Source organism: Eucyclogobius newberryi, unplaced genomic scaffold (genome assembly GCF_026437365.1).
Source record: "Eucyclogobius newberryi isolate DKJ021-1_F unplaced genomic scaffold, fEucNew1.0.hap1 SCAF_12, whole genome shotgun sequence".
NCBI classification, from domain to species: Eukaryota; Metazoa; Chordata; class Actinopteri; order Gobiiformes; family Gobiidae; genus Eucyclogobius; species Eucyclogobius newberryi.
In genome coordinates, this window is record NW_027315746.1 from 24,703,007 (window position 1) to 24,724,587 (window position 21,581).

Genomic DNA, 21,581 nt, shown 5'->3' on the forward strand with positions numbered 1-21,581 from the left:
TCGTAACCACGGCCAGGTGCGCGGCACCTTTAGGAAAGTATTTATTTGCTGGACAATTATCACAATATCTGCATTTCCTCAGACGTAGGTTCTATAGCAAAAGAAAACTTAACCTGGACTAAAATTTTTTTTTTTTTTTTAACGTATGAATATATTTCGCTACTCATAGCTCCTTCAGTTTATCCGGAAGGGAGTCACTGCCTTATATCTGTTTTAAGGGAGGAACAAACTACACTGAAACTAAAGAGGTCAAAAAGGCATATGTTTCTCTCCAGGAAACACAATCCATATCTCTGAACAGAAATTGGGCTTTTAGGTACAATCTGTAATTTCCAACTCCACCCTCAAACCCAAAACCAAGAAAACAATCAGAGGACACCAATAGAAGTTAGATGAATCATTAGTTGAAACATTATGCAAAATATGACCCAGGTGAAAGTTCACACCTAGAGTAGAGAGACAGGCTTGACTATACATTGTACTGTAAACAACAAGGGTGTGTTCTCTTCAGATAGATACCAAGCAGTGAAAAAGCTTCCTGGATGAGTGGCGTTTTGCATTTTCAACAAAGACTATTGACCATTTGACAGTGTTACATTTTCTTTTGCTATAATTTCATACAATTATAGGTTATACAAATGGCATTTAGGGGACAAAGACATAAAGGAAAACATTCAGCATTAGTAACCCCCATTTCTATAAATAATATTTTTCTATAGATAATGATAGGGTATTGTTTTTCAAAATGTTCTATTATTTAGAAATATAAGAATCTGTGCCATTATTTACCACACTCAAGTTACTCAGTACAAAAATAGTATTGTTTCTCCAAATAAGTTTTTAGGCTTACTTGAGTAATTGCTTGGGTCACTATAAAGATGCACCGATCAATCGGCCGCCGATTCAAAAAGCCGGTTTTATGCTGAATCGGCCAGAATCGGTGACCGGCCGGTCCATGTCGTAATTACCGGTTTTCGGCCGATCCAAACTGACCCGCATGCGCGCATGCGCGGTGCGCAGCAGCTCAACGTGCCCAGAGCAAAACAGCTAAAAACTACAAGAGTCTTTCAGAGCGCGGCGGCCAAAGTGTCCACTTTACATTCAAGTCTATGTAAACGCGTGTCGAACACCTCCTGCGTTTCCCGCGGCGCGAGTCCTGCTTTTTCGGCGTGGAGCGCGGCGCGCGGAGCGGAGGGTGCGTTTTGCCGTTTTCCGCTCTAGACAAAAGCTTTGACAGGCATAAGCTTCAAAGCGTTAAAATTGTTCGGGGCAAAAAAGTTCAGATTTGTTCAACTTTGGTGGAACACAAGAAGGACGAGCCTGGAAGAGGATCAGAGGAGACTGGACTGTGGGGTAAGTTATTACAACTTTGAGACTATTACAATCTACGTGTTGATAGTTGATGCGGTCAAAATAATTTGCGCTGGTTTGTGTTTGACAAGTTAATGTGTTTAATCAGAGTTATCTGTAGAAGAGTACACATTATATGAAGGGGCCAGAAGAAGCAGCAACAGGGCTGTCAGAAGAGTTAGTTGTTGTTGTTCTGCTCAACTAGCAGAGAGCTAAGCTACGAGCTAATGCTAACAAGAGATCTCATCCACCTGAAATGAGACTTTAAAACACTTTGATGCATTTGAGACAAACATGAGGTAGATACAAAACTTAAATTACTGACTCGAACAGCGAAATAAGTGACTACAATCTAATGTCTGACTATTTAGACATGACTATGACTATTTAATTGTCCCACCGCCTCAAAGAAATGTTTACACAATCAGCTGTGCACTAGAATCTATAGTGCCCTAGAATTTATAGTGCTCAGCTCATTGTGCTTCTAGTGAGTGTGTCAAGTTATCAAAGAGCTGATGAAACTGGAAAACAATATTGGCAACATATGTGCCTCATTAAATATGCTGTATTATAATAGTAAAAGTTTGAATAATATTGCAGTAAATGTACTGGGCTCAAATATAACTGCTGTATAATGTTCTTTAAGATCTGCCCCTGCTGCTCCTGCTCCTTCAGGGGATGCTGGCCCTTCTGCTGCACCCACAGGTGTGTAAAAGTATTTGGTTGGATTACAATTTGTTTTTTAGCCCGTGTCATCTAAATTGCAATGTGTGTTTTTTTTGTAGAACCACGAGGAAGAGGACCTGGAGCCAGAGTCCTCCAGCTTTGAGAGGGAGGTGCTGGAGCCAGAGTCCTCCAGCTTTGAGAGGAGGTGCTGGAGCCAGAGTCCTCCAGCTTTGAGAGGAGGTGCTGGAGCCAGAGTCCTCCAGCTTTGAGAGGAGGTGCTGGAGCCAGAGTCCTCCAGCTTTGAGAGGGAGGTGCTGGAGCCAGAGTCCTCCAGCTTTGAGAGGAGGTGCTGGAGCCAGAGTCCTCCAGCTTTGAGAGGAGGTGCTGGAGCCAGAGTCCTCCAGCTTTGAGAGGAGGTGCTGGAGCCAGAGTCCTCCAGCTTTGAGAGGGAGGTGCTGGAGCCAGAGTCCTCCAGCTTTGAGAGGAGGTGCTGGAGCCAGAGTCCTCCAGCTTTGAGAGGAGGTGCTGGAGCCAGAGTCCTCCAGCTTTGAGAGGAGGTGCTGGAGCCAGAGTCCTCCAGCTTTGAGAGGGAGGTGCTGGAGCCAGAGTCCTCCAGCTTTGAGAGGAGGTGCTGGAGCCAGAGTCCTCCAGCTTTGAGAGGAGGTGCTGGAGCCAGAGTCCTCCAGCTTTGAGAGGAGGTGCTGGAGCCAGAGTCCTCCAGCTTTGAGAGGGAGGTGCTGGAGCCAGAGTCCTCCAGCTTTGAGAGGGAGGTGCTGGAGCCAGAGTCCTCCAGCTTTGAGAGGAGGTGCTGGAGCCAGAGTCCTCCAGCTTTGAGAGGAGGTGCTGGAGCCAGAGTCCTCCAGCTTTGAGAGGGAGGTGCTGGAGCCAGAGTCCTCCAGCTTTGAGAGGGAGGTGCTGGAGCCAGAGTCCTCCAGCTTTGAGAGGGAGGTCCTGGAGCCAGAGTCCTCCAGCTTTGAGAGGGAGGTGCTGGAGCCAGAGTCCTCCAGCTTTGAGAGGGAGGTGCTGGCAGCGCTCTGGGACTGACCCTCCTCATGTTCCACCTGCTTCCTCTCCTGCAGAGGGTTCCAGCTCATTCAAAAGAATGTGTAAAATTACAAATGTATAAATTACTATATGAAAATAGTTCATTTGATTTCAATCTGGAACCATTGGAGCTGCATCTTCTGCAGGAGAAATGGACTCCTTTTTCCTCTGTGTCCTCCACTCTTCTCCAGGCCATATTAGTTAGTATATAGTTCTGTATTTATATATTATTTTTATATATAGTTATTTATTTTTCTATTTTTCCACAAAATAAATTACATTTTATATTATAAAACGTGTGTCCTGTATACATGCAACTTTTTCACATATATAATGGTGTATGGTGTGGCCTGCTGGAGCAGCAGCATCACAGAGAGGGAGAGGAAGAGGCTGGACAGAGTCATCAAGAAGTCCAGCTCCGTCCTGGGCTGTGCTCTGGACTCGGTGCAGGAGGTGGGGGACAGGAGGGTCCTAAATTCACATCTATGCTTGACCATGAGTCTCACCCCCTGCAGGACACTCTGTCCGCTCTGGAGAGCAGCTTCAGTGAGAGACTGATCCACCCTCGATGTGTGAAGGAAAGGTTCCGTAGGTCTTTCCTTCCTGCTGCTGTCAGACTTTATAACAAACACTGAACACTCGCAATACTGACCTAACCTAATACTGATGTGCAATTCTGTCATATGTGCAATTACTGTGAAATTCATGTGCAATCTATGTGCTGTCGTGACACATTCATGTGCAATTACTGTCGGGATCACATGCAATGGTATTTATTTGTCTATGGGAGTTTTTATTTATTTATAGGAGATCTTCTACTGAAAGTGTTTTTCAGACTTCCTATAAGTGATCTGTTCTTCTGTATCTACCTCTGTATCTACCTGCGTTGCACCAATGAAATTTCCCCATGTGGGACAATAAAGGAATATCTTATCTTATAATACTGGGGAGTTTGTTGGAAAATCAGTGGCTAGATAGAAAATCGGTTTTGGCAGGTCAGACCTCCTTAAAAACCGGAAATCGGTATCGGCCAAGAATTTTGAAATCCGTGCATCTCTAGGTCACTACCTTTACATCTACGGGAAGTATTTTTAAGTAATGTTACTCTTGAGGACAAATTGTGGCCACTTGACCCACCTCTTAAAATCACTACGCATGTTCTACATTTTAGAGGCTAATGCACTTTGAACACATAAACATTTTTAAAAATAAAATTTATTAGCATCTCTAATGTGTATAAATAAAAACATATGAAACAATGCTTATACGTATAATGTAATGAGCGTAACAATGACAGGGTTACATGTGATACAAAGGAGCAGTCCTCATTTTATTCAGCCAGTGTTGGAAAAGTGTAGAATAAAATCAAGCCTTCAAACAAGAATACCTTAAGGTTGCAAATAAACATTCTTTTGATGAGAATAAAATCTGTTGGTGGGTGATAAAAAGGGACATCATAAATATTTTCTTACCCATTTATTAATTTTTTTTTCACATCTTTATTATATTATAAACTCTGTCTTATTCATTTGTTTCTTTAATAATGTCAAGGCACAAAGCCAAAACATTTTCTTTACTCCAATAAAGGGATTTCATTCTTTTCCATTTTGTCAATATGGTTCCAAATGTAACAACGGTCTTCAGAAGCAGACCTGAAATACTGGACCAAATGACAAAGCGGGGCTGCACTGTATCGTTTGACAGAACATACCAATATTCATATCCTGAAAGATGCACTCTGCCATTGTTTGCTACGCTGCCTGTGGCTTCCGTGGCCAATGTGGCGGAGGCTACTTGCCGTTTGAGATTCTCCAACCAAAACTACAGCTAAATGTCTTGTTCAAAAATCAGTTGGATATATTACAAAACTAGACTTTATAAGAATCACAATTGCAACCTGTAACAATACTGAATATTACCATGTTCTGCAGATACAGTGCAGCTCTACTTCTAGCCTATAAGGTTAGTCACAGCAACAAAATGTAGATACAAACATGGAAATTTTGACTAGCAGACCCAGGAGGATCAAAGAAAATATACTTCATATGTGTTTTACTAATGTAACAGAGTTTGTTGTTGACTAGAATGGCTTGCTGTACCTAGGTCATAATTCCAAGAAGACTGAACGTGTGCAGATGCTTCTTTGGATCGGACCAGTGGGCTCTCTAAGGCAAAAGCAAAGAAAGGAACAAAACCTCTCTTCTGGTGTCTCCCAATGAACTAGATTTGGTCATGATTTCAAAAAACACTGAATGTGTTCAATAAAGTTTTACACAACTGACATGATATGCACATAGGACAATACTAGCTCTGAAAGCGGGCCATTGTAACAGACCACCCAACAGAGGGAACACCCCACAACTCACATCAGCATGTCAAACCTCAGCTCAACTTCAGTTACCGTGTATGGGCTATCATTGGCCTTTGTCTCAGTTTTTTCCTCAAACTGAAAATAATCTCACATTTCAAAAGGGGTATACAACATCCAAGACTAACTGCTTGAAAGTAAAAAAAACAAAAACAAAAAACAGTGAAGGTAGAAAAGTAAAAGTGGTGTGTCTGCCTTTAAAGCAGGTGCACGTGAGAGTGAAGGTGATCGGCACCGCAGGGTTGTGTTGAGCTGTATGGAATGAAGGAACTATGTTGTAGATCTGAAAAGAAGAAAACCAATGGTCTCTGCTCCATCCCAAAGTCTTTTTGAAGAGTGCAAAGATCCCCTCATTTCCCTGATATATCCACGGTCACTCATCCTAAAACTCGGCAAACTCCTTTGCACATTTTTCCGTCACAGAAACACGGATCTCCTCCTCTTCATAGTCGTCGAAGTTGCTGGTGTCCCCTGGACCTCTGCACTTTGGTATGAATGGAGCTTCCACCTTGAAAACACAATATGAAGACACGCATTAATTCTCTGCTTTTATCCAATAAGTACAACTACAACAGCAACATACTTTCAGCACCAAGTTATGTACATAATAACCAGCAGAGGGGAGCAGAGGATGAGAACTGTACACCTTTTTAGAACAGAAATGCGTGTGACGTCGATGTTTTGTTATCGTTATTGATCATAGATTTCTAAAGGGTTTGGTTGATTAGTCAGCAGGCGCCAGAGAACAAGGGATTCATTCCTCACACAGACCTGCATGAAACGAACTCAGGATCATAGAAATGTAAGAAAAAGTCAATGTAAGACTTTAAGCCTAACAGACTTACAGAAAGCAGCTTCACACTAGCGCTAAACATTTGGGCAACAAAGACAGACAAACAAGTAAACAACTATCAAAAGATGAAACAAAAGTGAATATAAAAAGGAACAGAATCATATCAAAAGTTGACCCACTATGATGCAGTGCAACGTGTGACATCCCTCATTCGCTGCATTTATCAAACATGTGGTGTTTAGGCTCACGCTGAGGTCAAAAGATAGCGGAACAAAAATATAGGACAAGCTGAAAGCAAAACTAAATAAAACAGAGAATGCATTAGCTTCTCTTATTGAGGTGCGAAGACAAATTTAGCCTGTCCACTCCAAAAATAAGGACAAATATCTTGAAACGAAACAGAAATAGTAGCAAACTAGACCAATAATGTGTCTGAAAAGCGAACCAATTCAGTCAAACTACACCAGTCAAGCTCAATATTGTAAATTCAAGTCATTTTAACTAATGTAAAGCCTTTACAATTGGACGTTTTTCACAACACTGACAATTTATCTATGCCCAGATATACATGTCATCTGATGGTGAGGTCAATGCCTTTAACCAGCGTAACAGCTATTTTGATTGATCAAAGCTGTCCATTATGTGGTCTTCCAGGGCTAAATGGCTGGTGGCAGTGAGCACAGTGAATCTGGGTGATTTCCAAGTGACTAGAACCGCTCTGATGGCTCTGTGATAACACTCCACTCAAAAGCAAACAATACTGTCCCTGTTCTTTATTCACAAGAACATAATCACCCTACACAACCATAATACATCAGAAAACTGTCATAATTGTCTAATAAAACACTTTTGCTGCGTCAGTTGGGAATCACTGTACGGAAACTAGTTCTAAATCTATAAATCAATATCTAATTAACGTTGTTTTCATGGAGGCAACAGTGTTTGGTGTCGGTGCTAAGCGTGGTCTTGCCTTTCGTTCGTAGATGGCGATCCAGTCCGTTGTGGCGAACCATTTGTGTCCTTTGATGTCGCTGACGCCGTTCTTCAGGTTGCCGTAGCGTTTGGTGAGATCCACCTGCAGCAGATTTCTCAGAAGGTCCTTCAAGTCTGAGCTGAAGTGAGAGGGGAATCGTACCTACGGAACAAAAAACAACCATTGTGCGTTTCAGAGCTGTGGATACAAGGTTGGAGTGAATGAGGGATAAACTGCAGTATACTACCTTTCCAGACACAATTTTCTCATAGATCTGAATGGGCTGATCTGCGAAGAATGGAGGATAGCCAGCTGCCATTTCATAAATGAGGACTCCTAGGGCCCACCAGTCTACAGCTTTGTTGTAGCCCTGTGAAAGGAAGGTATTTTTACAACTAGAAGTAAAATGTAAGCTCCTGATGTGGTACCACACTCCAAAAGCAAAAATGCATGCCAAAAATCACAATTTGAATGGTCACAATTGGCAAATCACAAAAACTAGAATCATACAGCTAACTTTATTTCCACTGCAAACAATCAAATATCCCATCTTATTATGTGCATGATAATAATGGCTAAGTCTCATTTATAGCCATTATTAAGTTCTTATCATCTCTTTTTATCTTTTTCGTCATCCAATTTGGAGCAAGCTGTTATATTTAGTGTTGACTGTTACAAAAAAGTGTGCAATATTTTGAAATTTAGATATCGTTTGGAAAAAAATACATAGGTTTAAAACCAAGTACGTTGTTTAGAGTTAAAAAAAAATAAATGCTACAAATAGAGTATTTAAAAAAAAGAGATGAAAACAGGTAAACTTAAGAAAAAAATATATAGTTATATTCCGAAACTTTTTTCCACAATTATTTATATCGTTTGCATGATTATGTTGATTGTACTGATTTTTACTGAATTTTGCTTTTTTATTGTATCTTATTGCGTCTCTGCACCTAAAACACCATGTGCCCGAGACTAAACTTTAAATTAACTTTAGTGATTCATTTAACAGACATTTCACATTCGTCTGATAATTAAACCTCATTTCTCACACATTTCTGTTGGATTCACATAATATCATCTGACTATCGTTATCGGGACACTCCCAAAAATATTTAAATCAAGAGTTTCAATATCACCCACCCCTTCTGAATCACAACGTTCAAACTTTCCTATTGCGATGTCAACATTCAAAGTGGCATACAGGACACAAGTAATTCAATCTCCATACTTTGCTGAGAATAATTTCTGGTGCTAGGTACTCCGGTGTCCCACACAACGTCCAGGTCCGTCCTTTTACCCTCTTGGCAAAGCCGAAATCTGTCACCTGAACAAACAAGGAGATTTGAACATTTCTTTGAGCTCGACTTTTAAAATAAACAGCAAGTCATTTGATTTCTCACCTGAATGTAGCCATGGTGGTCAATGAGGAGATTCTCGGGTTTCAGATCTCTGTATATGAGATCTAGTGAATGGAGGTACTCGAATGTCAGCACTATTTGGGCAGCATAAAACCTTGCGTGTGGCTCACTGTAAAAAAGGATCAGAGCAATATTACAAAAAGCAAAAATTGGGAGAAAATTGGTAAGTCGCCTTTTTCATACCTAAACCTGCCAATTCGTCTTAGGTGTGAAAACATCTCCCCACCAGGAACGTACTCCATCACCATGTACAAGTTGGAGTTGTCCTAGAATAGAAATGCCTTCTTAGAGCACAGCACTTGAGGCAGTAAAATCCTGTTTGAAAGAAGACAACCTTACCTTAAAGGCATACTCGAGTTTGACAAGGAAGGGGAAGCTCACGGCCTGTAATATCCTCTTCTCGTTTAGCGTGTGTTCTATTTGCTTGAGTTTGACCACCTGACAGAAGAGGAGAACATGACCTCAAAGTGTGATGGACAGTGGAACCACGAAAGAGAGTTGCAACGAACACCTTTTATAATTTTATAAACTGTACACTATAAATACATGGTAGTCTGAAAGAAGACGTTTGAAACTAGATGTTCAAATTCATTCAGAAATGATTCATATCTGACATTCTAAACAGATTATTCCACTTATTTGACTGATGCTTAGGTTTGATTGTTTAGGCGAGCGAGCTGAACGTGTTCCATTTGTATTTGATGTTTAAATGCACTTTTATAGTCCCTGAATTAGCATGGTCGATACGCGATGCTTTGTCCCTGTTGGAATAATGCTATAAGTTCATATCTCCTGATTTCGTTAAGCTTTTTATCTAAATTTTTCTGTTGCACAGCAGGGATTTTGTTACAGAAATAACCTGCAAACTATTTCAAGTGTCTTTTTTATTTTTTTAAATCAGTTTTGTTTTTGTCAACTGAGGCCCCTGTCACTCACTTCCCTGATTCTTTGAAAATGTCAGATATAAGAGGCGGGGCTTATCAGTTGTGCAGTTTTAAACCAGAAGCCAATTTACCCATTTTTATTACGCAGTTTGGATCAATATTGAGATTTAAAATGAACAAAATGTAATCTGTTGATCTATTTATGTTATAGTTCAAGTCTAAGTATCATAAAAAAGCATAAAGTCTCTTTTAAACTTCTCTATCTCCATGGAAACAAGCAGATGACACTACCAACAGGCCAAGTGAGGTCTGTAATGATAATTTTTCAGGATTTTAATTTTCAATATGTACCATTATAACATTATTGTTACATCGTACAACATGTACAATATAATACTTGTAATAAAAAAAATGCAAAACACTGAATATAAGTTTAAATGTCATACTGTGGAACATTCCAGACAAAGCAATAACATATCCATTGAGACATGCAGGTGAAAGGTTACGAATACAATGCACCTTTAAAACAACATTGTATTAGACAATAGTTTTGGGGACTGACCTTCTGCTTGTCCAAGATCTTCATGGCGTAATATTGCTCTGTTCCTTTGTGTTTGACGAGCATGACCCTTCCGAAGGAGCCGGTGCCCAGGGTTTTTATTCTGTCAAAGTCATCTAGGCACGTTGTGCTCTGTGGGGGCAATATATCACATCACATCGCACTGTTAAGGTGTATTAGAATATGTTACAGTAGTTCCCAATGGAAGGGGAGGGTCTAATTATGGGCTACTATGTTGTCATGTACAGGCAACTCAGAGTACACATCAGATTGTTGTAATAAAACCACTCTGAGCATTTTATTTTTAGCCATGACAGGAAATACATTGTCCTCAACGAATTTGCTCTCTGCAGTGCATTTAAACACATTCAAACGGTTATAGTTTTTATTTCCCCTATAACAAAGTAGAACAATGACACAAGCAAGTCCACAATGAAAGTGCCCTTTAGAAATCCAGTTACATCGGAATAAAGCAGATTATTTTGTCTCCAATGATCACTGTATTAGAAGGCTTATGCTTATTATAAAACATATATACAGTAAATATTAAAGTATTTATTAACATCTTCATTCTTGAGCTCTTTTAAAAAAAATGGCATAAACTGACCTGTGGTGGGCATTCCCATTTGCGTAAGAAGTCTTCTTTGGCTTTGGCTAGAAACTCTTTCACTACAATCAGAAATAAATTACAGTTAGGGAAGGGAATTCTCCACAAAAGGTTCGTAAGAGTGAAAGAAAATTGCAAGCGCGACTGTCAGTTAGGAAAAGGAGAACGTTTGGAAAGTCTTGAACAATGCTGAAGAGGAAAGGACAACTCTCATCTGGATATACATTCAAATAACAAAAGGTAGCAGCATTATTCCGCACTATAAGAGGTCACAAAACAACATTCAAGTAGAGTGACCACCCCCAAAAATGTGTAAAAGGAGGCAAGTTTTGTGATGTGCTGTAAAAATGTGCAACTCGAGAGATACAGTAAATGCCTTGATGATATCTCACCAACTTACCAACTGTGAAGGCGGCTAGAAATTATAATCATGTTTTAGCAAGCAAATATTGAGAAGGAGGAAACGGTTGGAATAGCAACATATTCAAAATGGTCCAAATTGGAAGTTCACATAATTCTGTCCTAATTGAATGTGTAACTGGATTAAATTTGGCAAGAACAGCAACAAAAAAGTACAACTTGATTTTAATGCAAAGGAAAAGGCTCAAAACCAATTCTGATACCACAATGATGAGAACAAATATGTTTCGTTAGACATAAAAAAAAATTGTTTCTTTAATATTAGAATATTATATTTTCTGATAAAGACCCAGGTCATTCTAAAAGTCTTCTAGAAGGTCCATGCATGGCCCTAGTTGTATTAGACTAATTATTTTGCAGGGATTTATATCCACAACAGCAGGAAGGAGAACGCATTTAGTAAATTATCTTGAGATTTGGGAGGATTTGGGGGGAATTATGAGTTTAAGAATTCCTTTTTTACAAATAAATACATTGTTTACTGGTAGTCTTCTGTGTAAACATTTATATTTGTGCGCTCTTCTGTAATCTTGTCAGTGCACTTTGCTACAGATTCATGGTCAAATCACAGAGATATTTGTTTTAGATTTTTTATTTGAATAATCGATACACGCTTTAGTCTTCTACAACCCAAATAGATTTCGTATTTGATTTAGGAGAGTCATCCCACATGAGAAACCATTTTCACAATTTTGTATTTGTTTGATTGAATCTTTTTGCCGTTTGGAACAACAGCTTCTCAAGGTCTAAATTCACCAAGCCAAATGTAAGATCATTTTACACATGTGCACATAATCTTATGGCAATTTTTTATCTTGTGGCTCCTGATCTTATCCCATCCCTACATTTTTGTATTGATTATTATTATCATAGTATAGATTTTTTTGGACAACCCTAGTTCAGACGGACACAACATTTTAAATCCTGTACTGTAGTGTTGAATTAAGCTTGAAACTACTACAGAACTGAAAGTGAAGGATTTTCTGTTTGAATATTTTTCTGTAATAAAAACTGTCACTACACATTTAAGTCCCACATTCTCCACTTTGAAAACAACTAATCCGCGGGCTGCTCTGCAAAATTCCTCCAGCACAAAAGTGAGACGGGTGGTCACTCTACATTGAAGAAGGGTAGACACGTGATGCAGGCCAAGATGCTCGGATTTTGAGCTGTTAGTCTGAAAACCAAACGCACAACCACAGAACCACACAAAGACACAACCACACAGGTATTATTACAGGGACGCTGGGCCAGAGCTCCTGCTGCATCACACACCACCACCACCACAGGGAAGCCTACAGAGAACACACAGCCAGAAACAAGCGGCGACAAACCAATGTATGGGCAACACAGCAGACAGTAGATATCCAGATTGAGAGAAGAGAATGCAGATAAAAACAAGGACGCATTAATAAATAAAAAGGCATGCAGATACACAAGGCAGGCACAACTAGCAAGAAGGAGGCCACACACACAGCAATGCTAATCTAAATCGCTTTCATCGCTTTTTTGTTTTGTTGCGTACCAAATGTCTCTACAGTTCACCAAAGTTTTGCAGGAACAATCACCCACACGGATGGGATGAAGAGAAGACAGGAGAGAGACAGTATACAAGTGTAAGACATCAACATGTACAGCAATGCAACATAACAAGCATAATGTCAAGAACACAGTGAAAAGCTGACAATGCCGTGTGGAATTTAGACACAGATCGACTTGCCTATGGTGGTTTCAGAGAACAGGTGTACCCGGAATGACATGGTACGTTTTGTCATGCATTGTAAGACGGGATATAAAGATAAGATGAACGACTGAGAATGCATGTAATGTGGCGTGAAAAAAAGCAAAGTACAAAAGTAAAAAGAACTGTACTGAAATATCATTGTGTTTTTCTAATGATGATGTTTGTTGAGATTGTCCCTGTGGTAAATAATTATCATAGTTTTACATTAGTCAAGTTGCAGTTTGGCAAGACAATTTTACAATTAAATGTTGAAAATTACAGGAAGTAGAGCCGAATACCTCCACCAGAGATGTCATCACAAAGCGCCATTCCACCAGAAATGTAGAGAAAATGTTTCCACATTATTTGTCAAATTATTTATCAAAACTATTTGGCCCTTGTATATTATCTGGTTGCTAAGCAACAGTTGTGAATTACCTCTACTTATGTCATATTTGCTGGCCATGTCCACATTATAAATGTCCCCGGAATTTCCAAATTGGAGAAAAACAGGCAAAATGTTGGGTAAATTCTTAAATATAATATTATTCCCTTTGTTTTACTGCAATGTGTAATCTAATGTGTCATTTGGACTTTCAGTATATTTACAGTGGATAGGTCAGCGTAATCGCTCATTCATCCAGGAGTGTTCCATTGTAGAAAAAAAATTGGCTACGACTGAATCTTCTCTTCAATTTACAGTGGATACTTTTTACTTTTAGTTCTACTTTCTACTCCAAAGTAAAAGTGCAAAGTTTTTATGATTGAGTGTCTGAATTGAATTGTTGTTGTTTTTATTTTTTATGGACACATCTTGCCTGTAGGTTTGAAGTTCAAGGTGTGAGCAGAGGAAAATATATACATTAAAATAAAATTTACTTCAAATGTTAAGTCGCTTCTGTTGACCAACAATCAGTTAGATTCTTTATGAAGATCACAACATTTGACTCTTCAATAGTTCCAAAGTATAAGTTTTACTTTTTTACTTGAAAAGTATATTTCTATATGTATGTATATTGAAGTACATATTATGTACTTCAATACTTTTACTTTAACATTAAGTGCATATTTCAGATTATACTACATTACATTACATTTTGACTAGTTCTGCCAAATTTAACTCTTTGTAAAGTTTATAATTGCACTTCCTGGTTGGACATGGGCAGCAAATATGATATAGTTAGAGGTAATTAAACTGTTAAACTGTTGTAAACGAGGGCCAAAATCCATATACATTTCATAAAACATTATGATTTCAGAATAAATAGAACTCAATTACACCGGTTTTGTTGAATTAACATTTAAACTATCAGAAAATGTGTACGTAAAATTGCGAATAAATTGTCGGTTTTCTCATTGGCAAGTCACTTTTTGATGACATCACAAAGGGATTTCAGAAATGTTTCAACTTTCTGTAATTTCAAAGTAAATTTTCCAAAATGTCTTCCCAAACTGCGACTTCACAGATGTAAAACTGATATTCAATTTTTACAGCGGATTCTATATCACCAAACTAAGTCATAATTAGAAAAACGGGAGAACCTTTCATATAGACTTTAAGTAGATGTTTAATGTGATACTTTGACTTTTACTCGAGTACATTTTTGCACATGAATCTGTAATTTTACATAAGTATCAAAATTGAGTACTTCTACCACTGTAATGTCAAGCTATGTCTGGCTGAATAGTTAGTGTGATTCCATGGCACATTTATAGTCGCTGTATGGTTTATGTACACACAGTTGAGTACACGCTGGACTTGGACTTTGTTTGGCGTAGACAGTGTTTATGTCACAGCGGGTTTGCTTTGGTGAGGGAGAGCCATGGGAGGTGAACATCTGTGGCCTGACAAGGACTAAATCTTGTTGATTTAGAGAGCTGGGTGCAAATACGCCAAACTACGTAGTAAAGGTTCAATATCCATCAAAATACAATCGGGAGGTTAAAGGTAAATCACATCTACGTCTCATATTTCTCTGATGATTCTGTGATGAAGATTGTAAACAGTGTAGCACATAGTACCTATAAATTATGATGGATGACATTATATTAACAATATGTAGGGATGTCAAAATTATTCGGTTGATCGATAATCATGATTATTTAGGGCACAATATGATCATAAGAACTAAAAAAATAATAAAGTGGTTTTAATTCAATCAATAGTTTAAAAATTAAGTACATTTTTATCTGGCTGTTTTGGTCATATTTACTTTGTTTTGTCATTCAGACAGTTCAATTTCATAAAGCTGGTCACAAACTTGAGAAATAATAGTGTGTTTGACGAGATTTCACACAGTCTCTGTAATAATTGTGAATAAGCGATAAAACATGTTGTTTTTTTTTCCCTCACAGTAATGGTAACACTAAAATTTGACATTGTGACATCCTACCTGTTATGACAATTACTCGATTTATTAATATGATATATTAATATGACTGAAAGAATAATAATTGGGCCTCAATAATTATCATGGATGTTTTTTTTTTTATTTGACCTGTAGAGAGTAAATTAAGTCACTTGTATGACTCATTGCTGATGCCATCAAACAGCTTAAGTGTTAACAGTAATTATATTATTTATTTATGGCAGCAATATATTGATCTAAAAATCTATTTTTGCACATTGAAACACTAAAAAGTAAAAACAGAACTATTAACTATGACTGCTATATGTTCTAAACATGACATAACATATTTACAGAAGGATCAGGATACGAACAGGCTGCGGGGAAGTACATTTTACAATACATCTAGGGCAGTTAGCAGTAGAGTTTTCCACTAAAATGTACACACCTGCAACCTGATGTGTATATACGTGTATGTGTACGTGTACCGGTATATAAATGTGTATATAATATATGATTATTGTTTTGATGTTTTGAGTGCACTATGTGTGTAAATGTACACACCTTAAAATATATAAACTGTTAAGCTTTGCATACATGATCCTGGTTTGAGGCTGCAACATTTTCTAATTTCAAACTTGTGGAGTCTAAATATTGCGCGCAAGTAAAATCCCATAATTCATTAGCGCTGCAAGATAAGATTAATCACAATCAAATCGAAATTGTAACTGGAATGGACACATAAGACCAATTGCAACGGCTGCATTTTTTTCCACACACAGCACAATATTAGTTCCTTTTCTGCACAAACACTGCTAAACCTGTAGTTTAGATCATAAATATTTTAGTTTTTTTTGGGTCAATTCTTCCCAATGTGTTTAAAATGTACAAATGTCTAATCGCTATCATCGCAACTAGATGTTTCCCCCCAATCATGCAGCCCTATTATTTATGTAATTATCATGCAGCCCTAAATACATATTAGTATTTATAGCATGATTTTGCCAGATTAAAATGACCTTTGTGTACAACCATTATGCATTCAGCCTCCAAAATACTCCTTGATTGGTTCCGCAGGTGTCCTTCAATCACTTCGCACAACGCTGTGGCCAAGCTGAAATGGAAAAGTGAGCTGAACCTTGCTGTGAGCCGAGGCCACTCAGGCATAACATAGCAGGGTTATGTGATTCTCTGGCCCCGTGTGTAACTAACAGTGCCAGAACCTAGTGCGGTGTGAAACTAAAGAGGTGTCAGGAAGATGCCAACTTAATCTGCCCATGTTGTAGACTACGCTAAACAACAAAGTGCTGCTCTTTTATACACCGCTTGTCCGTACGCTAAAACAACGCTACACAATGAGAGTACCTTACTTTTTGGACTTAAGGCGCCAATTTCCCCCCCCCCCACACTTTGAACCCTGCGGCCTGTACAACGATGCGTCTAATTTATAGATTTTTCCTCGCCAACGGCCACCGGGGGGGGGGACTCTAGCAGGAAGCGCAAACGTTTGACACAGTGTCCAGGGGACACGTCGTGTTCTCTGTATTTTAAGCTTCAAAACGCGGTGTGTTTTATTACAATTAGACTCATATTCACTGAGAAATTAGTCTAATGAGGAAGTGATTCTAGACATACGATATATGGCGGTCTGTAGTTTAGAACCTGCCACATTGAAATAAGACTTTCTTGGCCCGACCTGACCCGTAGAACACTTGTGTATCGGTAAATCAGCTCACACAGAGTCATCAAGGACAGTAGGGACAGTATAGTGACAGCTGTGATGTGTTTTCTGTTTGTTAAGCTTCAAAATGCTGTGTTTTATTACAATCCAACTCATATTCACTGAGAAATTAGTCTAATTAGCCCCGCTGTGAAGTGGACCACGGGTGCGCTGTGAGACATCCGGTTCAAAAGAAAACCGGCGCATCACTAGTGCATTTATTTATGTGTATATCTCATATTAAAACATGGGCACCCGTGGTTTATTGACAGGTGCAGTCTGTCTCTCTTCTCTTTTTTTCTTCGTAAATTTCATTGCTGCAGCTTTTATTCAGGAACGCTGTCTAGCCCGAAAAGTACAGTAGTAATCAAAGCAGTCCAACCAAATCTTCTGTGCTGACTTTTTTCTTGTACAAGCAGTGTATTTAGAGAAAGAGACAGAGAGAGCTGGACTGTAGGTAACTGGGTCGCTCTGCAAATCTGCTTGTAGGGCCATAGTGTCAGCTTAAATGGTTTTAGCAGTTAGCCGGTCAGGATCTAGGGATCATGACCAAGAAACGCAATCTTCAGCTCTTGTCTGAAGTCACAGGTTGGCAATGCCTCAGGGACACTATGCTGTATGGGTTATTTTTGAGTTAACAAGCTAATAAACCTCTGGAATGTAGACAGAGGTTTGTAAAAGGACATTAAGTACTTAGATCTGAACTTTTTGATTAGTCCACGTGCTACAGTTCTGGGTAAAACTGATCTGACTAATCAAATAATTTATGACAGCCTGGATTTTAAACACTGCAGAATGTCATTTGTTTGTGCCGTTTTATCTCAGGGTGAGATCTGTGTGCATTCTAGAGCGTACGAGCAAAGTAACACAGTCCTAGGCCCAGTTGCGTCAAACCGTTCAAAGCTTGTAATACCCCTTATCCTCTGACGAAGGTCTGATGACAAGCTGCTCGAGTCAATGACAACTAGGTCTTTTACCACGGTGAGATTACAGGAAAAATAGCTCCAAGTGGGCACGAGGTATACGGTTTTGGCTGGGTTGTCTGTGTGTACGTGTACAAATGTTAAGAAGGGCAAAGCAAGTAGTAAGTCTTAAGCTTTTATGAATGGAAACTAGGGCTCCAACTCACTATTATTTCAGCAATTACTTATGTTTCACAGCAAGACGTTTAAATACATTTTGAACCAAATAAAAAGTTGAAATGGCTTCTAAATCAAGACAATTTACAAATAAAGTGTATTATGGATGAAAATTAGAACTATTTTTGTATTTTTTTTGACATTTTGATTAAATAAAGCAGCTGTCTACATTATAAAGTGACTGTGGTATAAGTCTTAAGAGTCTGTGCATTCCAGTTAACATTTGCGATGATCAAAATACAATTATTCATTAACAACAGACTACGGGTAGTCAGTATTATTCCGATTAAACATTGCAGCTCTAATAGAAACATCTCAATTGTCATTTCCTCACCATACTTGGGCATGATGCTGCTGTTGTACTGGGAGGATTGGTTTGTTTATGTAACCAAGAATAAAAAAATGTGTCAAGGGAGCTCTGAGGAAGGGAAATGCAGCACAATGCTTTCTAGTAAATGTATGTGCTATTTATAGGGCTTATCCGTTGCAAATGTGTGCGTGATGTTGAATGTGGCAACTACTGTCTGTCTGCAAGTGACAACAATGCAAACGTTAAACACAGTGCTAAAGTTACAGCGTTAAAATTATTGATAAAAAAAGGCACGTTTGGGGAAAAAACATGAAGATTTGTGGGCATCGCCATGGATATCTCTGAGCAATAAAGGCCTGGATGGCTGCAAAACCACCACTATCAAGAGGCAGTGGGGTGAGGGGCCTTCTATGGCTAATCCCCCCCCAACCCACCGCTAAAGTTAGCAGGCTATGTGACCACCAACAGGACTGACTTTAGTGTGTTTCTGATTTAACAACGCGTGTACAAAGTGTGTTAACGCGCGAAGTGTGCTTTTTACGCGCGGTTTAATGAGAGAAAACCGTTCCAATCCCTAAAAAATAAAAGAAGACCCCTTACCCCACCCACCTACCCACTCCCTTCACGGTGCAGATAACCAAAACACAGACACGGTTCCTCCGGCTACAAGCTAACGCGGTCCGTAGGCCCCATCGCAAAACACAGCGCGTAAAAACCCCCAAACCACCCGCAAACATGATGGACAACTCTGCGCGTAAAGATGCTTAATACGCCGCGGATGTTTCCACCGCGCCGCGTACCGAGCGTTATAGCGGCCGCTAACGTGCCAGAGGTTACCGAACGCCCCCCGTACAGCCGCCGCCGCCGCCGAGGCCACGAACCGTTCACATAACGTCCCCGCAGAAAACACTCACCGCTCTCTAGCTCGTTGCCCTTCTTGGCGGTGGCAGCGTTCCCCATGGTGCGCTGGAAGACACGGCGAATGCTCCGACGTAGCAGAGGAGGATATGGCGGCGGTGGCAAGCGCTAACCTGTTCCCCAACTGTTCGCACCCCCTATGCCCTTAAAACAAACCCGAGACACAGGCTCATCCGCGGGGGGAAAAACTAATCAGGCCCGGTGCGCCCCGGTTCCAGCAGCAGCAGCAGCGGCAGCGGCAGCGGCAGCGGCAGCGGCGACCCTCCCCGGCCCTCTCTGCGGTCTCTCCCCCCTCAGTAACGGACGGACGCGCTCGCTCTCTCGCGCCGCTCGGGCTGGTTCTCCTCCTTAAGCCTGTTTGGTTGTCATGAAGCTACAGCGGTCACTTGTGTTGCTCCGCTGCTCGGCACGGCGGCGCGCTCTCCCCCCTCCGGTCCCCCCGCGCTCACGTTGTGGCTCTCTGGATTGGACAAAGATGCCTGTGGATGTATAGCAAACCTGACCTGCTTCCGCGTTCGGGAGCATCACGGCCGCGTTCACAGGTATGCCGCCGCCGCGCGATGACTTTGGCCTCTTCTGCGGATGGAAGAACCAGATAAATGTTTCTTTTTGTGTGTGTGTGTGTGTGTGTGTGTGTGTGTGTGTGTGTGTCCAGGCGTCAGAAAGATGCGTGGGCAATGGAATCGTAACGGGTGATGCAACAGATTGATTTGGTAGGCTATTATTTTTCACGGAACATTGGGATTTTACAAACAATATCCGAATACAATAGTCAATACTCTATAATAGTCTATTTTTGTTTTGGTTTTTTTGTTACTTTTGTTGCATGGTTTAACTTACAGGTGGTTCTGAATCATTGTCAATGAACAGAATTCACAAACATAGGAACTTGTTTTGGTGATAAGGTGCAACATAAAATAATCAATAATAAAAAAAACAACCTATACAAGTCAAAAAGATAAACTATTTGATAAACTGCTATGGGATACAAATAAAAATAGGCCATAAGATAAAAATAAAATGCAAATGTTATAACTATTGCAAATTTTATAACTGATGCAAATTATATAACTATTATATGAGCCTACTGTTAAGTGCAAATTATTGTATAGTTCAATAGGCTACTACAACACTAACACTAAGTCAGTTCAGTAGTTTAATTAAATATAATAGACTACTTTTCTTTTATATATGGTGTAGTTCCACCCTTGAAATCTGATTGGGCACCCCAGTCACCAAAACAATATATATTGCCTTTTTGTTTAATTTTACTTATAATATGGCACCAAGTTATAACAAAAAAAGGGGGGAAAGTCATTTTTTTTATTAATTCACAAAAAATGTGGAAAATAAATGTTCAACTCTCAAAATGATCTACTTAAATACCTGGGCCAGCCCTGGTGCCACCCTTGGGCCACCCCAGTGAAGAATAATCTAGACACACCCCTGTTCTGTGGTGTATAAAAATACATAATCCTAGTATGATACTGGAAATATGACCTCTAAAAAGTGAATGTGCATCTCTAAAATTATGATTATTTGCATTACTTATTTTCTGAATAGGGTCTGTTGTTCAGCACTTCCTTTCAGTTGGCCCATAAAAAGTCTAGTCAAAACAGAAAGCAGAATAACAGGGGCAGGACCGTGCGGTGTGAAAATATGTTTACTTGTGCATTCATAATTTATTTTTATCCCTATTTTGCATGTTATTATCACCATACAGTGTTCACATCTATTTCTGTACAGTTTTAATCAACATTTTATTTCCCACACTGTTCATTTAAAACATTGGAAAAGCATAGCCACTACATCAAATAAGTAAAGTTTACATCATAAATAATAACCAAATCAAGTCAGCACAGTTGAAACGAAGTGAGTGTCTTAATATTTGCAGACGGGGGTTTCTAAAGTGATGGATTCTCGGCTCAGTGCAGATATCAGGCTGTAATTATCAACGACATGTGGTATGGGAGGTACCAGTGCACTCTGCACACTGTCATGTGGAGCCTTTGATAAGCTCCACAGCCACAATATGTTCTCATACACATCTCATTACTTTTTATTAGTTGTGTTAGACTTGTTATTTGTGGTTTAATTGTTGTTTTAGTAGATTATTACAAGATAATTGGACACCCAGCTGGCACTCTACAGTAGTGTCCAATGGCAGGAGATTTCTGTGACTTGTAAGTGTGAACAAAATACCAAATAGAAATGACACCCAAATAATATGCATTACATTAATAGTGTAAAGATGAATACATTAGTATAGTGGAATTAGTGTCGTCAAATCCTCTAGTAGAAAAACTAACATGTATGATCAAATGTATCTGAAATGTGCATG

The 21,581-nt window shown here is 39.5% G+C and overlaps 1 protein-coding gene across 2 annotated transcripts; it reads right to left on the reverse strand.

Moving 5' to 3' along the window:
* Nucleotides 1-4,257: 4,257 nt before the first annotated feature.
* Nucleotides 4,258-19,818, reverse strand: prkacbb (protein kinase, cAMP-dependent, catalytic, beta b). 2 transcript variants are annotated; one of them, XM_072441605.1, is made up of 10 exons: nt 19,237-19,463; nt 10,663-10,724; nt 10,059-10,187; nt 8,952-9,050; nt 8,796-8,878; nt 8,595-8,721; nt 8,423-8,518; nt 7,442-7,564; nt 7,192-7,356; nt 4,258-5,936 (listed from the first exon to the last, which is right to left on the reverse strand). In XM_072441605.1, the coding sequence occupies exons 1-10, from the start codon at nt 19,280-19,282 to the stop codon at nt 5,811-5,813; spliced, it is 1,056 nt and encodes a 351-aa protein (XP_072297706.1). In that variant the 5' UTR covers nt 19,283-19,463; the 3' UTR covers nt 4,258-5,810. The 2 variants fall into 2 exon arrangements, with proteins under 2 accessions (XP_072297706.1, XP_072297705.1); XM_072441604.1 differs by lacking the exons at nt 4,258-5,936; nt 19,237-19,463 and adding an exon at nt 19,744-19,818 and having other exon boundaries at nt 6,806-7,356.
* Nucleotides 19,819-21,581: the final 1,763 nt, after the last annotated feature.

Bases quoted from the DNA above. Each gene is read 5' to 3' on its own strand.
- prkacbb (XM_072441605.1), bottom strand. From the start codon at position 19,282: ATGGGGAACGCTGCCACCGCCAAGAAGGGCAACGAGCTAGAGAGCG. The intron at 10,188-10,662 runs GTCAGTTTATGC...TTGCCCCCACAG, and splicing joins AATGGGAATGCCCACCACAG to AGCACAACGTGCCTAGATGA. The intron at 9,051-10,058 runs GTCAGTCCCCAA...CTCTTCTGTCAG, and splicing joins AGATCTTGGACAAGCAGAAG to GTGGTCAAACTCAAGCAAAT.